The sequence below is a fragment of the Delphinus delphis genome, chromosome 3 (genome assembly GCF_949987515.2).
Source record: "Delphinus delphis chromosome 3, mDelDel1.2, whole genome shotgun sequence".
NCBI lineage: Eukaryota > Metazoa > Chordata > Mammalia > Artiodactyla > Delphinidae > Delphinus > Delphinus delphis.
In genome coordinates this window covers 17,619,368-17,634,332 of record NC_082685.1, presented here as the reverse complement: position 1 = coordinate 17,634,332, position 14,965 = coordinate 17,619,368, and the positions used below count along the sequence as shown (strand labels likewise).

The 14,965-nt window shown below is 45.6% G+C and overlaps 1 protein-coding gene across 3 annotated transcripts in view; it reads left to right on the top strand.

Moving 5' to 3' along the window:
• The window catches only part of SNAP47 (synaptosome associated protein 47), a 72,857-nt gene extending 58,391 nt beyond the window's left edge, over positions 1-14,466 (top strand). The window contains exons 4-5 of one of the 3 annotated variants that reach the window (XM_060008211.1): positions 1,721-1,887; positions 14,242-14,466. In XM_060008211.1, coding sequence (XP_059864194.1) covers positions 1,721-1,867 — 147 coding nt within the window. In that variant the 3' untranslated portion in view covers positions 1,868-1,887; positions 14,242-14,466. Of the gene's footprint in view, positions 1-1,720; positions 6,360-14,241 lie in introns of those variants that run through there. The other 2 variants (XM_060008213.1, XM_060008216.1) reach the window with 2 other exon arrangements.
• Positions 14,467-14,965: the final 499 nt, after the last annotated feature.

The following is a 14,965-nucleotide window of genomic DNA, read 5'->3' as shown; positions in this document are numbered from 1 at the left end:
TAGCACTTTATGGTTTTCACAGCTTGTTCACATTTGTGATCTCATTTGAGCCTCACCATTCTTAGGGCAGGAGTTGATCTTATTATCCTCCTGGCCATCTCCCTGCCTTTACTGTTTCTTGTTAATCAGATGAAGCAGTTCTCCCGGGCAGTGGGTGCTGGGCCAGGTGGTCAGGCATTCCTTTTGATTCTAAGCACAGAGCTGCTTCCATTTGACCTCACGGGTACTATTATACCTTCTGAGACACCACACGGGTACAGTTTACTCTCCTTGAGGTGTGGCCTCCTTTCCCGGCAGTAGCACTGCTCAGGATTGTCCCAGGCCTCCTGTGGAACCTAGAGCTTTCTTGCCTGTGTCACCTGGTGGGACCTCTGGGAGCAGGGGGCAGGATTTCAGTGTGGAGTATGATATATTATCAGTAGATTGCACTTGGGGTCCTCTGAGGTGGTCACCCAGGCTCTTCACTAGTAACATCCATCCCTGTGTGATAAAGGACTTTGAATGGATCTGTAGGCAGGTTCATCCACTGGGAGTTAGTAAGCAGGGCACCAAGGGCTCATCTTAATAATTCAGATTCTGCAGTTCCTTTTTATTGACCTAACCAATGATCTGAAACTTTCCCTAAAAGAAAAGAGGTATTAACATTTATTGCAAGTAGTTGGTCATTAAGATTTCTCTTAAAAATCATTACTTTTTGTTTCGGCTTGGGGATATTAAATTTTTAAACCAAGGTTCAGTAAGTATGTAATTAAAGTACATTTCACAATGCAACTAGTCCCAATAGAATTGTAATACAGTGCTGCTCTTAACTAGTTAATGAAACTGTATGAAGTATGACATGAGTCACAGAAATGGGGACGAGGAGCTGCCATCCAGCCTGGTCGGCTCCCTTGGTCTAGCCATGCTGGAGCAGCCCTCCACGCTGTGGGCGCCATCCTCCCCTGTGGCATCACTGTGTGTTTATGGCATTTCTGAGTGTCCTCCACGTGTCTGCGCCCACAGATATCCTTTTTGCCTCTCCACAGAACCCTGCCGTCTCCCAGTTTTTCTCAGTAGGCCCACGGGGTTATGTTGTGTAACTGCTTCATCACCTTGGGTTATTTGTGCTGTGTTTTGTTCTGCCTTTTGTATTTGTATGTGAAATATTTCAAACATACAGACAAAAAAGTGTTTTGCCTTTCTTCTTAAATTTTGTTTTTCCAGCTTCAGTCTGCAGTTAGGCACTTGGATGCAGAAAGGTAATGAAAACAATGATTGGGTGAGAGCTGGAACTCAGATCTGAGTTGTAGGATCCAGATCCCTGGTTCTGCCCTGTGCTGCTACTGTTTGCAGGAATTCCACGTGGATGTGGTAACATTCCCAGCAAGGCTGTCAGGGTTGGTGAAACAGCAAACCGTGGGTTGGAAACAGCAGTGCCGCAGGGGTGCATCTCCTGGGGCTGTGTGGTCAGTCTCCTTGCTTATGGCTTGGAGCAGGGCCAGAGAGCAAATACATCATCTTCCAACAGCTCTACCTCGCTGAAGGTCAGTGCCAGAAAGTGGCAGAGCTGAGACCCAAACCCAGGGTCAGAGCTGCAAGCTCTGGCTCTGCTCAGAGTGTTCATCATTCCCATTGACTTACAAATTTTCTTAAGTACTGTAAAAATAACGGAAAGAAATATTGTCTGTTTTTGAGAGTATAAGAAAAGGCACCCCTCTTATCATTTGTGCTTCCCTTGCAGATCCTGAGGAAACTAAAAGATCTCGCGTTGGATGCCGAATCAGAGCTAGAGAGACAGGATGAGGCCTTGGATGGCATCACTGCAGCTGTGGACCGGACAACCTTAACCATTGACAAGCATAATCGACGAGTGAAAAAACTGACCTAGAAGGACAAGAAAGCATAGAGGTGACTGCTTTTGTTGAGAATCACTTCTCTGAGTACGTTGTTCTCAACTCCTGCATGCTTCCTTTGAGATGAAGACCCCAGGAAGTCATTCCAAGCGCCCTGCCCCAGGAGGTGCACAGCTGCCTCAGGGTGAAGGGCTGGTGTTGACAGCTGTGAGCAGCTTAGCTTGGGGTGATTGTGGCTTCCACCAAGGGATTCCCTTGCAGGGAGCTGAAAGTGCAGCTGAAGGAGAGGAGTTCTGCCTGCAAATACAGCGAGCCGCTTCCTCCCAAGGCCCTCTCGGGCTGCTTGTGGAGTCAGGAGCACACACGCATTCAAACATGGGCTGAGCCCTATTGAGGTGGCCACGACAGCAAGGCGGCTCTTCATTCTGAGGGTGGGCTGCACCCAGCACTCAGGGACCACTTTGCTTGGCCACAATCCCAGGTCTCCAGTGGCACAACTAGCTGCATTTTCATCCTTTTTCCATTCTTGATAAGCATAAAAAGGTTGGTTTAAGTCTCTGTGAAAGAAATCTACTTATTTCTAACCCTCTGCCTATCTGAACACTCTAGGCATATCCTATGTCAGCAAAATCTCTTCTCCAGGATCACATTCAGGTCTGAGCCTGCCTTTCCTACATGGGCTGCTCAGCACAGACCCCACTGCCTTCACTTTGTTCCAATTTTCTTTGGTGAACAGGTCAGTTTCTTTTTGGTTGTATTATAATTTCGAACCAAAGCTGAGTCTAGTATACCTCAAGGTCATCCTATAAGCACCTGAAATATTTTCACTGCTCAGTTTTTAGTCAAACATGAAAATAGTACATACTGCACCTATTTTAAAAAGTGTTAATTTTTGCTTTTTTGCCCCATTTCTACCCGGAAACAAAAGAGAAATGCTAGCTTTAGAATATTTTTTGAAGCTATGCATTGATGCTGCTTTTTGCTTGGTTTTGGGTATCTTAGTGTGTCCCTGGGAGAGCCCCTCATGGGGAGACAAGAGGAAAGTAGAGAAGTGGGTGACCTCCCCCGATTCTCACAACAAGCCACCTCCAGACTGCTTTGAAATAGCATCCCAAAGAACCTTGCACAGAGAGGCTCATTTAGACCTTGTAGAGATGTTACTTTGAAGCACCTTTCCTACAGCCCTCCTGGGATGGCGCTCGCAAGCCCTGTGCTGCCTTGCTGCACCACTCCACTTGCATACTAAGTCCTGGATCGTTTTAAGAATTAATTCACAGATGCAGTGTAAGTTTCCTGGGGCTGCCCCAACAAAGTACCACGAACAAGAGGCTTACAACAATAGGAATGCACTTCCGGAGGCCAGAAGTCCAGGATCGAGGTGTAGGCAGGCTGTGCTCCTTCTGGAGATTCTAGGAGAGGATCATTCCTGCCACTTCTAGTTGCTGGTACCTCTATGTATCCCTGAGCTTATGGCCACATCACCCCAATCTCTGCCTCCATCGTCATGTGGCCATCTTCCTGTGTTTCTGTGTCTCAAATCTCCCTCTCCTCTCTCTTATAAGGATCCATCCTAATCCAAGGTCATCTTATCTTGAGATCCTTACCTTGATGACATCTACAGAGACCCCATTTCCAGATAAGGTCACATTCAGAGGTTCCCAGTGAGTATGAATTTTGGGTCACCTAGGGATGCCCAGCCTTGTCATAGCTGACCCATTCCAAAAAGACATGGAAAGTAGCACTTTTAGAAAGTAATGTTCATAGGGGTCTTTCAGTTCTTTCCTGTTTTGCAATTTGGTATATTATATTCCTAGTCTCTGTTTGTCTTACTTGGTTCGTACTTACTAACCTCCAAAATGACAGGTGGATCTGTTCTGTCAAGGTTTCTCACGCTAATGCAGCATGTGAGCAGTTTGCTCTTGACCTTTCCTGGCACATCAAGTGATGGAGCTCTTGGAGCTCATGGTCATTCCAGGGGGTCTGAGCCCCATGCAGCCCCTTCTAGTGCTTGATGACAGGGAGGTCGGGGAGGACACGGCAGGTGTGAAGATGTGTCAACAAGGACAGTTATTGAGAGCTCATGCCTAGAGGCAGCGGCAGCTGGATCACATCCCTAGGGAACTTGGAGGAATGCTGGAGGAAAGGCAGCTCGTGCCCTGGGCACAGGGCAAGTGCAGGTGGGCAGGCTGCGCCCAAATACTGTAGCTTCTCACAGCAGCCCATGAAGAGTGAGTTCCCCTGAGGTAGAGTATGTGGTTCTCACCGTGGCCACACACTGGGCTCATGCCAGGAACTCAGAAGATACAAACACACACGCACACACGCGTGCACTGACCCCAGACCCCTCAGTCAGAATCTCTGAGGGTATATACATTACCCAGATGTTTCTAATGAGCAGAAGGGGAAGATCCACAGGCCAGGTGACTTACTGCCACTAGACCTGCTCTCTCTCTACATCTAGCTCTAGAGAGCCCTGAACAGCTGAAATGAAAACGAATCTGTCCCATTCATCATGCTCTTCTGAATCCAGGTGGGCACTGCTCAAGAGTTCCCAGTGCAGCCTCCAGCAGCCAGCCAGCCTCTGCTTGTCCTGAAAACAGATACCACCCAGCACTCATGTGGCATCAGGGCTATACACACCTCGGCTGCTAACAGGCCTCTGGAAAGCAGGGGGCCAGGACTCTTGGTGATCCCTCGCCAGGAGCAAGCCCTGGGCTCTCTGGGCCTCACGCTCTCCTAATCCATCACCTAGGGATGCATAAAGCCCAGACACTCTGGGCATGAAGGTGTGTGGTACAGAAGACATTGTACTGTTAGAGGATTATTCTCCAGGCCTTTTCTCTCCCATGAATAGTTAAATTGATAGAGACTATGGTCTGTCTATGTGGAGACTTACAGTGTAAAAAAAAAAAAAAGGCCATTAAGGGCCATTTTATGCTATTTTTTTTAACCTTGGCCCTAGAGTTAACTTTTTTAACCTTAACCCCTTCCAGTAGCAGAAAATCCATGTGCCAAACTGTTAGTCACCAAGGCTGAAACAAAATTGCCAGGAACCGTATAACACCAGGCATTGATTCCCACGGCACACTGATTCCCCACCCCACGTGCACTAATTCCACCTCCCATTGCTCCCTCAACTTATGGTGCACTGACTCTGTCTCCACACTTCAGACGTGGGAAGGACACGAGGGGGAACAGATATCATGATGCTCCTAGAAGCAGTACCAGGGGAAGGAGATGAGCAGGTAGGCTGGTGATCTCTCCTGCCATCCTCAGGCAGCCCAGGTGGTAAGTGCCATGATGGTTAGAACCAAGTGGATCCCATCAGGTGAGTAGACCCTCTGGAGAGTGGCAGAAAGGGCACACTGAGCCTGTTGGCATCATCATCGCTGGTGTTTGGATCAGGACCCATTGTGTCTCCTGTTTTGTTTTTTACTTTCCTGATGTGGAGTATGTCCTCTAACATTGACATTGGGTTTATGTGTGGGGTCAGGCTCACCCACATGAGTACCAAACTCTATTTGCCGCTGTTTAGCCTGTGACTGAGGGAATTATGAGGGGATTATGTTAGTTTGTTGTCACCCCCTAAGGTGTTTGTACTTCCTAAAACATGTAACACTTCGAGCTCAGTTTTACACTCTGTAGAGGTGGGCAGAATACAAGACCCACGTCTGATGCAGCTGTGAGACCAATATTGAGCTGAAATGAAACTGCTTTGACATTTCATCAAAAATGGCTGATCCTTTTGTTTGTTTTGTTTCTATATAAGGGTCAGGTAGAAAATACTTCATCTTTCAAGCCATATGGTGTCTGTTGTGAACAAATGGCCATGCTGTGTTCCAGTAAAACTACCTGTGAGATTAGAATTTCATATATGTCATGTGTCCTGAAATGTTATTCTTGTTTTGATTTTCTTCGTTCAACCATTTGAAAATTCAGACATGTCCTTAGCTTGCAGACCATAGGAGAACAGACTGCAGGGCTTTGTAGTCACCTGCCCAGGTGGGTGTGTTCCCTTTGAGGTTTCACATAAAGTTGTCCAGCATTGTCTGTCCTGGAGGGCAACTTACTTCCCTCCTCAGCCCCAAACTCAAGCATGGCCTGAGCTCTTCACATGCCACTGCTGCTGGTGGCCAAAACTGAGCCTAGGGTTGTGGCTGGGAGGGTTCTGGGTATTTTTGCCATAAAAAATAAAAAGGGCATAATGAAAAAGACAAAAATGGCATAATGAAACATGAAAAATTAATGACAAAATCTTTAAAAGATTTTATTGTGGAAAAATCAAAATACTAAAAATATTTTAATACAATTAAAATGTGTGTAGATTCATGGTTATAGTTGTATTTGGGTATAACTTAGAGGAAGTGATGATACTTCCTTTCTCAAAGTCAGTCATTAGGGATTCAGGATCTAATGTCAGTTGTAAGTTCTTTATGATATAAAATAATCTGTTGTCTCTTAAGGTTTTTCTGGAAGTAAAATAACAGATGAAGGATGCTATTTCTTATCAATATATTTCTTGTGTATAACTGGTAGTACATATCTGGACTACATTTAAATGTTCCATCACATGTCCAGTTCTTATATTTAACCAGATCATCTAAGCAAGATCTGTGCCAAATGCCAAAATTCTGGTTACATCATGTACTCCGCTATCAAACAGCAAGAACGTTTCACCATTTTCAAGAAACTTATGCTCATCAGGAATCACGTAACCATTTATTTTTGTGAGGGATAGGAGGTCCTAGATTCTTCTTTTCCCTCCGACTTCTAATATTGCATAAGTTTGGTAAAGAAAGCATTAGAGAACAAGCTGCCATATCTAAATTAGCTAAAGAATCGATAATGCTCTCAAAGACTGCTGTGAATTAGTTACTTTATCTTTTATGGCACAATTGCCATACAGCCAATTAGTTGTGTGACTGAAATGCTTGCAGCAAAGATGCTTACAGCAAACATACTGGTCATAGGCTGGGAGACCCCTACCATCTTGTTTCTTACTGTGCTCAGCTGTTCAGAGCCTCAAAGCCTGCACTGATGGCACAAAGTCAGTCCTGTTCCTTTTAAAGGCAGAAACAGGAAACTGTAGAGAGAGGGGAGTGAGATGGGAAGTGGCAGGTACTGGTTTCCACAAGTGATCTTCTCTGGAGGCCCCAAATTAGCACACACACAAATTTTAGGAGAGAGGAAAAAACAAAAGTCAATCCTTGAGGGCTTCCCTGGTGGCGCAGTGGTTGAGAGTCCGCCTGCCGATGCAGGGGACACGGGTTCGTACGCGGTCTGGGAAGATCCCACATGCTGCGGAGCGGCTGGGCCTGTGAGCCATGGCCGCTGAGCCTGCGCGTCCGGAGCCTGTGCTCTGCAACGGGAGAGGCCACAACAGTGAGAGGCCCGCGTACCGCAAAAAAAAAAAAAAAAAAATCCTTGAGACATTTTCAAATAACACAGGAAACTCAACTATATGCAGTCAGTTGGGGTGGGGGCTTTGGTTTTGGGTTTGATGAAATGGCCTCTTGGAGACACTTGTATTGATTGGCGCCTCAACCCTGGCATGAGACCACATGACAAGCAGGTGCCTCCAAGGCCCCACTGGCCTCACCTGTGAGGAGCCCTCTCCCCTTTCACTGCTCCCAGTTTAATTATTAGCTATGGGTTTGAATAAAACTTGAAACACTTGCAAATTGTAATCAGTTTTCACATTTGCAACTGATTTCCACAGCCACATAATATCTCAAGCTTTTGGCACCCATCTGGAAACTAAGAACAGCAGTGGGTTTGCTCAGGAGGTAATTTTCCCTGATTCATTTTGAAAGTGAAAAGTCACAGGGTTGGTCCTTCAGCTAGGGTGGTCCTGCTTCCCAAAAGGACTGCTCAGTCTCATCCCTCAGCTTCCTCAGTGAGAAGTAGACTGGCATGGGCAGAGTGGGGAAGGCATAGATTCAGAGACAGCAGGAGCTGCTCGCCAGCCCAGGAGAGCCATTCAGGGGCCACATGCAGTGTCCAGGTGAGGAGACCCAGGCTACAGGGGTGGGGAGCTATGAGCAGGACCATGGTCAAGGCTGTGTTCTGTGGGCCTGACTCATGTCCTGCGCTCTCGCTGGTTAGGCAACGAAGTCCAGGCCATCCCATCATGAGTGGCTACTGTCCTGGGGGGCACTGGTGCCGCACTAACTGTCCAACATGTTCTCCCACCAGGTCTGAAGCAGCACTTGTTCCTCAGAGCCCTCTGGATTTTACTCTTATCACCTATCACAACCTCTGCCCCTTTGTCTCACCCTGGGGAGGCAAGTGTGAGCTAGGGAATGGGCAACTCACTTCCCCCATCTATCCCTTCTGGAGGTCGGAGGGTTAGGGAGATCTAGGGCATGTTTCCTAGAATGAGTAAAGGGCAGGGTGCAGAAACCCAGCTGTACATGAAGGAGGGTCAGGGCCTCACAGGTGTCCCAGGATGCCTCTTCCTCCACACTCTTAGGCTGCTTCCACCCATCAGCAGTGGCTGTTCTGTTCCCACGCCTGGCCCATGGAGCTGGTGCTGAGAGATTAATGAGGCTGGCCGTTTTTTAGAGGCTCAGGGCAGATGCCTTGGAAAGGGGTGGGAGGTGAGGTGCAGCCATTGGGCTCCCACACCATGGAAGGTGAGGAAAAACAGAGAATGCACAGCCTTGTGAAGTCCCTTGGGTGTAGTTGTTTGGACCTTGCGCTGCATTTTCCAATGGAAATGACGCTCTAGAGGGCAGTCTGTTTCCTAATGTGATGGCAGCATTGAGATGCGCAGCATGGGAATGAAGATGATAGGGATGGGTCAGAGGGCAAGGCCAGGGATCCCATTCCCAAGTGCCCAGTAAGTGGGTCATCTGTGAATCAAACACTCAAGTCTGCTCATGTGTGCTTGCCTTGCTCTGAGTGCTTACCTTGCTCTGAGTGCTTACAGAAGCTCCCCAGAGGGGAGCTCTGTTTACCTTTCTTATGGGCAAGGAAACAAACACCTAACTCCCACCCAGGGTCGGCACTCAAGCCTCTGGGGGCTGCTGAGATCCTGACTGCCCAACAGGAGCAAACCCACAGGAGGGACTGTGGGGAGAAGGGAAAGTGTCCCAGGTCGTGGGTGTGGTCTGGATGAGCCAGGGTTACTTACAGATCCAAACCCACCCATTTATGCCCCATCTCATAGAAAACTGGTTTCTTTTCAGAAGCAGTAACTGCCTGCTAAACTTTCAGACCACCTTTCTTACTAATTGGCTTGTTCATGTAGGACATTGCCTTGGTGCAGGAGGGTCACAGAGAGGGGTTGAAGCAGTAGCTGGGGAGGCGGTGAGATGCCCTCTGGGACACTCACTGTCCTGATCCCTCCAGCTTAACCCCAAATCAGGAGGTGCCTGAACCTGGAGCCTCACTCGCTCTGTGTGCTTGCTGGAGTGTGCGGTCATGAGGAAAGACACCATTGCATCTTGTTCAAGCCCACTCTGACCTCTGGGTCCTATGAAGTAAGCACTCTGCCCTCTTGGCATCATAAGCTAGCCTGAGGCTGCTCACAGCTCCACCCACTCTTGCTTGCTTAGCTCTCCCTTGTCACACTGCCCAGCACAGGAACATCATCATGGGTGGGGTCTCCGTGTTACTCTGCCCTCAGGGTCCACAGACTTCAGCATGGGTGGGTTCTCCCCATCACCCAGCCCTTCACTCTTACCAGACCTTACAGCATGGAGTAGGGTCTCCCCCTCACCTGGCCTGGCTGCAAACTGTACAAAAGAGCAGATGGAGGTGTATGATCTTCCTGGGGCTGCTATAACAAAATACCATGAACTGGGTGTCTTGAAACACCAGAATTTAAGCTCTCACAATTCTGGAGGTCAGAATTCTGAAATCAAGGTGTCGGCAGGGCCCTGCTCTCCTCAGAGGCTCTAGGGGAGAATTCTTTCACCTTTCCACTTTCTGAGGCTACGTCTCTCCATTTCCACTGCATCTTCGCATTACCTCTTCCTCTTCTTTGTGTCTGTCTCAAAATTCCCACTGCCTCTTTCCTATAAGGACACTTGTCAGTGGATTTAGCATCCACCGGGCAATCCCGCATGATCTGCTCATCTTAAGATTCTTAACCTAACTGCATATGTAGAGACACATTTTCCAAGTAGGTCATATTTACAGGTTCCTGGAATTAGGATTGGACATATCTTTTGAGGGCAACAGTTCAGCCTATTATAGTCTGCCTGCTGTTCCTCCTAAATTCACATTCATCCCGCATACAAAATACATTCACTCCATCCCAACATCTCCAAAAGTCTCAACCCATTATATAACAGCTCTTCATCCAAAATCTCATCTAAATATCATCAGCTCTGATCTCATCATCTGAATCATCTAAATCCAGTATTGGTGAGACTCTTGGTATGGTCCATCTGGGGCAAAATTCCTCTCCATCTCTGATCTGTGAAACCAGAAAACAAATTATCTGCTTCCAAAATACAGTGGTGGGACAAGCATGTGATACATGACAGACTGTTCCTACTCCAAAAGGTTGGGGGAGGAGAGGGGGAGTAGAAGTTAGGAAGGGTCACCAGAGTTGCTTGTTTCCTGTCTGGCATGTGAGGAGCTGGGAAGTCGCCACTCCATCTTAACAACAATTTAAAAACTGAACAGACTGAAAATGAACAACCCTTCTTGGATCCATTAAAGAAGTGAGTTCACAGGGCAAACCTCCTAACTCATTCTAGGAGGCCAGCATTTCCTTAATACAAAATCAGACAAAGGCATTACAAGAAAACTACAGACCAATATTTCTCATGACCATAGATGCAAAAACCCTCAACAAAATATTAGCAAACCAAATCAACAATGCATAAAATGATTACACACAATGACCAAGTGGGATTTATCCCATGTTTGCAAGGCTAGTTTAACATTCAAAAAACAATCAATATAGTCCATCACATCAACAGACTAAAGAAGGAAAATCACATGATCATATCAATAGATATAGAAAAAGCATATGATAAAATCCAATACTCATTCATGATAAAAACAGCAAACTAGGAACAGAGGGGAGATTGCTCAACTTCATAAGGAACATCTACAAAAAAATCTACAGCAAATATCATAATGGTGAAAAACTAGATGTTTTCCTGCTAGAATCAGGAACAAGACAAAGGTGTTCCTTCTCACCCTTCCTTTTCAACATTGTACTGAAAGCTAATGCAATAAAATAATAAAAAAAGAAAAGTATACTGATTGGGAAGGAAAAAATAAAACTTTATGCTTGCAGAGAATATGATTGTCTATGTAGAAAATCTGATAGAGTTGACCAAAAAAACCCAAACAACCTGCTGGAACTAATAAACCGTTATAGCAAATTTGCAGGATACAATGTTAATATACAAAAGTCACTTTCCTATATACTGTTGATGAACATGTGTAATTTGAAATTAAAAACAATGTCATTTGCATTAGCACCCCTCCAAATGAAATACTTAGGTAGAAATCTAACAAAATATGTACAAGATCTCTATGAGAAAAACTACAAAATACTAATGAAAGAAATCAAAGAAGAGCTAAATAGATATTCTATGTTCATGGATAGGAAGACTCAATATTGTCAAGATGTCAGTATTTCCCAACTAGATCTATAAATTCAATGCAATTCCAATCAAAATCCCAGTAAATCATTGTGTGGATGTCAACAAACTGATTCTAAAGTTTATCTGGAGAGGCAAAAGACTCAGAATAGGTGACTTAATATTGAATGAGAAGAACAGAGTCAGAGCATAACCTGACTTCAAGACTACTATAATGCTATAGTAATCAAGACAGTGTGGTATTGGTGAAAAAATAGACAAGTGAAACAGAATAGAGAGCCCAGAAGTAGACTCACATGAATATAGTCAATGGATCTTTGATAAAAGGGCAAAGGCAATACAATGGAGCAAATATAGTCTTTTCAACAAATGGTGCTGGAACAACTGGACATCCACATGCAAAAAATAAAAAATATGAATCTAGGCACATACCTTACATCCTTCACAAAAATTAACTCAAAATGGATCATAGGCCTAAATGTAAAACATGAAACTATACCTAGAAGATAACATAGGAGAAAACCTAGATGACCTTGGGTATAGTGTTGCCTTTTAGATACAACACCAAAGTCATGATCCATGGAAGAAATAACTGATAAGTTGGACTTCATTAAAATTTAAATTGTCTGCTCTGTGAAAGATAACTGTCAAGAGAATGACAAGTCAAGCCACAGAATGGGAGAAAATATTTGCAAAAGACATACCTGATATCCAAAGGACTGAATGAACAAACTGTGGAGCATCTAGACAATGGAATGTTAGCACTAAAAAGAAATGAGCTATTGAGTCATGAAAAGACATGGAAGACCCTTAAATGTGTATTACTAAGTGAAAGAAAACAATATGAGAAGGCTACATACTATACGATTCCAACAATATGATGTTCTGGAAAAGTCAAGACTGTGGAGACAGTAAGAAGACCAATGGTTTCCAGGGATTTCAGGGAGAAAGGGATGGATAGGCAGAGCACAGAGGGTTTTTAGGGCAGTGAAACTACTCTGTATGATACAAACATAATAATGGTTATATTTGTCAAAACCCATAGAATATAACACCAAGAGTGAACCCTAATGTAAACTATGGTCTTTGGGTGATAATGATGTGTCAGTGTAAGCTTATCGATTATAACATATGTACCCTTCTGTTGTGGGATTTTGGTAGTGGGAGACACTCTGTGTATGTAGGGACAGGGAGTACCATCTCTATACCTTGCACTCAATTTTGCTGCATAAATCTGCTCTAAGAAAGAAAGACTACTTAAAAAAAAAAAAACAGGGAAAGGAGGGAAGGAGAGGGGGAGGTAAAGGAAGGAATGAAAGCAGTCTCCAGTCCCAAGCAATACTAAAATCCAGCAAAGTCCTTTCAGTTTCAAGACCTGAGAATAATCCTCTGTGATTCAAGGCTTTGCCCTCTGGGCCCAACTCCATTCTTGGAGTCATTCTTCCTTTTTCTTGAAGGATAGAACATGTCAACAGCTCAGTATTTCTATCAGCCTGTTTGCTGCCTGTAGAATTTCAGAAGTCCAACAGCCCTTTTTTCGCTCCATCCCTTTCAGTTTAAGCTGTCAGTGTTTCTGCTGATTAACATTCTCAAAAAACTTGTGGGTTGCCTGTGTTTGTCATGGGGATCCACACCACAGACAAGAAGATCCTCCATAGATCCTTCCTTGGTAACACCATCTCTATTCCTGGCTTCTGCTGAGATGGTTGAGTGCATCCATGAGGTCACACCCTTAATCTCTTCAGCCACACTGTTGGCTTTCTCACCAGTGCACACTTTCCCAACCATGAATCTCCTAATTTTAGCCTCTTTTGCTATCTGAACAGGCTGAGAATTTCCCAAACCATCAGGTGCTCATCATTTCTGTTAGTTCCTTCCTCAATTTATCTCTTCCCTCTAAAATGTTACTACAAACAGCCAGGAGGTACCAGGCTACACCTTCAAAACTTTGCTTAGAAATCTATCTCTTCATGTTCATTTACAAGTTGTGCTTTCCACCCAACAGTAGAATACAGTTCAGCTGAGTTCTCTGCCACTTTATAATAAGTTTCCTCCAGTTTCCAATAACATGTTACTCATTTCCTTCTGAGCACTCACTGGCAGAGTTTTTAACATCCATATTTCTACTAATAGTCTATTCAAGGCAGTTTAGGCTTTTTCTATCACGTGTCTCAAAACTTTTCAAGGCATTACCTAATTCTAAAGCCACTTCCTTATTTTTAGGTATTTGTTGCAGTGGCACCCCACTCCTGGGTAATAGAATCTGTATTTGTTTCCCGGGACCATAACAAAGTGTTACGAACTGGGTGGCTTGAAACAACAGAAAGTTACTCTCATAGTTTCGGAGGCCAGAATTCTGAAATCAGGGTGTTGGCTGGGCTGCGTCCTCATCTGGGCTCATCTGGGGCTCCAAGCTCATCCAGGTTGTTGGCAGAATTCAGCTCCTTGCAGCAGTGAGACTGAGGTCCTCATTTCCTTTCTGGCTGTCAGCTGGGCCGCTCTGAGCCCTTGGAGGTCACCCATGTTCCTTGCCACATGGCCCCTCCATCTTCACACTAGCAGCAGAGGCCAAATCCTTCTCATGCTGTGAGCCTAGGACTCTCCCTTTGCAACCAGCTGGAGAAAACTACTTTTAAAGGAAGTCATGTGATTAGGTCAGGCCCACCTGGATACCTTCCTATCTTAAGGTCCACTGATCTGGGACTTTGATTCTATATATCTGCAAAATCCCTTTGCAACAGCACCTTTTTAGTGTTTGATCAAATAACTGGGAGAGGCTGTGTGTACACCAGGGCAGGAATTTTGAGGGTATCTTAGGATCTGCCCCTCTCTGTTTCCAGTATCCAGGAAAGCTGTGGCCCGGCCCTCATTCCTCACCCACAAGGAGTAGACGCATCGACCCACAGTGCTGGCTCTCCTTGCTGACTGTAGGACTTCAGTAAGTTACCTCCCACCTTTGAAGATTCATTTCTGCACCTATAACAGGTGGATTCTGAAGATTCACTGTCACAACTAGGCAGAGCCCCTGGCCCAGGCTTACTTCCTCTCTGCTTCTCTGTGAGACGCCCCCACCCCTGACGGCTGTGAGATGTCCTCACACTGGCTTCAGGAGCTAGGAGAGAGTGAAGAAAGGGCTTTATGAAGCCACTCCTGTTCCAGGAGGCTGTTAGTGCCGAGGGCCTGGGAGAAGTCCCCTTCCTCTCCTTCACGCGTTTGAGGAGACGGAAGGAGCACAATGAAGCCAATCATGAGGGCTGCAGCTGTGGGGAAGAAACCCCCTCACCCTCTTGGCCTGGAGGGCGACGTGACCAGGTGCCTTTGTCGTCTCAAAAGGAACCTCTTGCTATGGTTCTAGCAGGCTGTTTTCGGGGTGACAGCCAGACCAGAACCTGCAGCGGGCCAGGGAGGTACAGCTGGGGACTTCCAATGAAAATGGCCAGCTGGACACCTGCCCCATCCACAGAAATGTTCCTATTTGTTCCACATGTTCGGCATGTTTTTAGTTTAATGGTTTCTATTGTGGTGCACAGTGTTTCCAGCAATAAAGTCAGGACAGACAGGAGG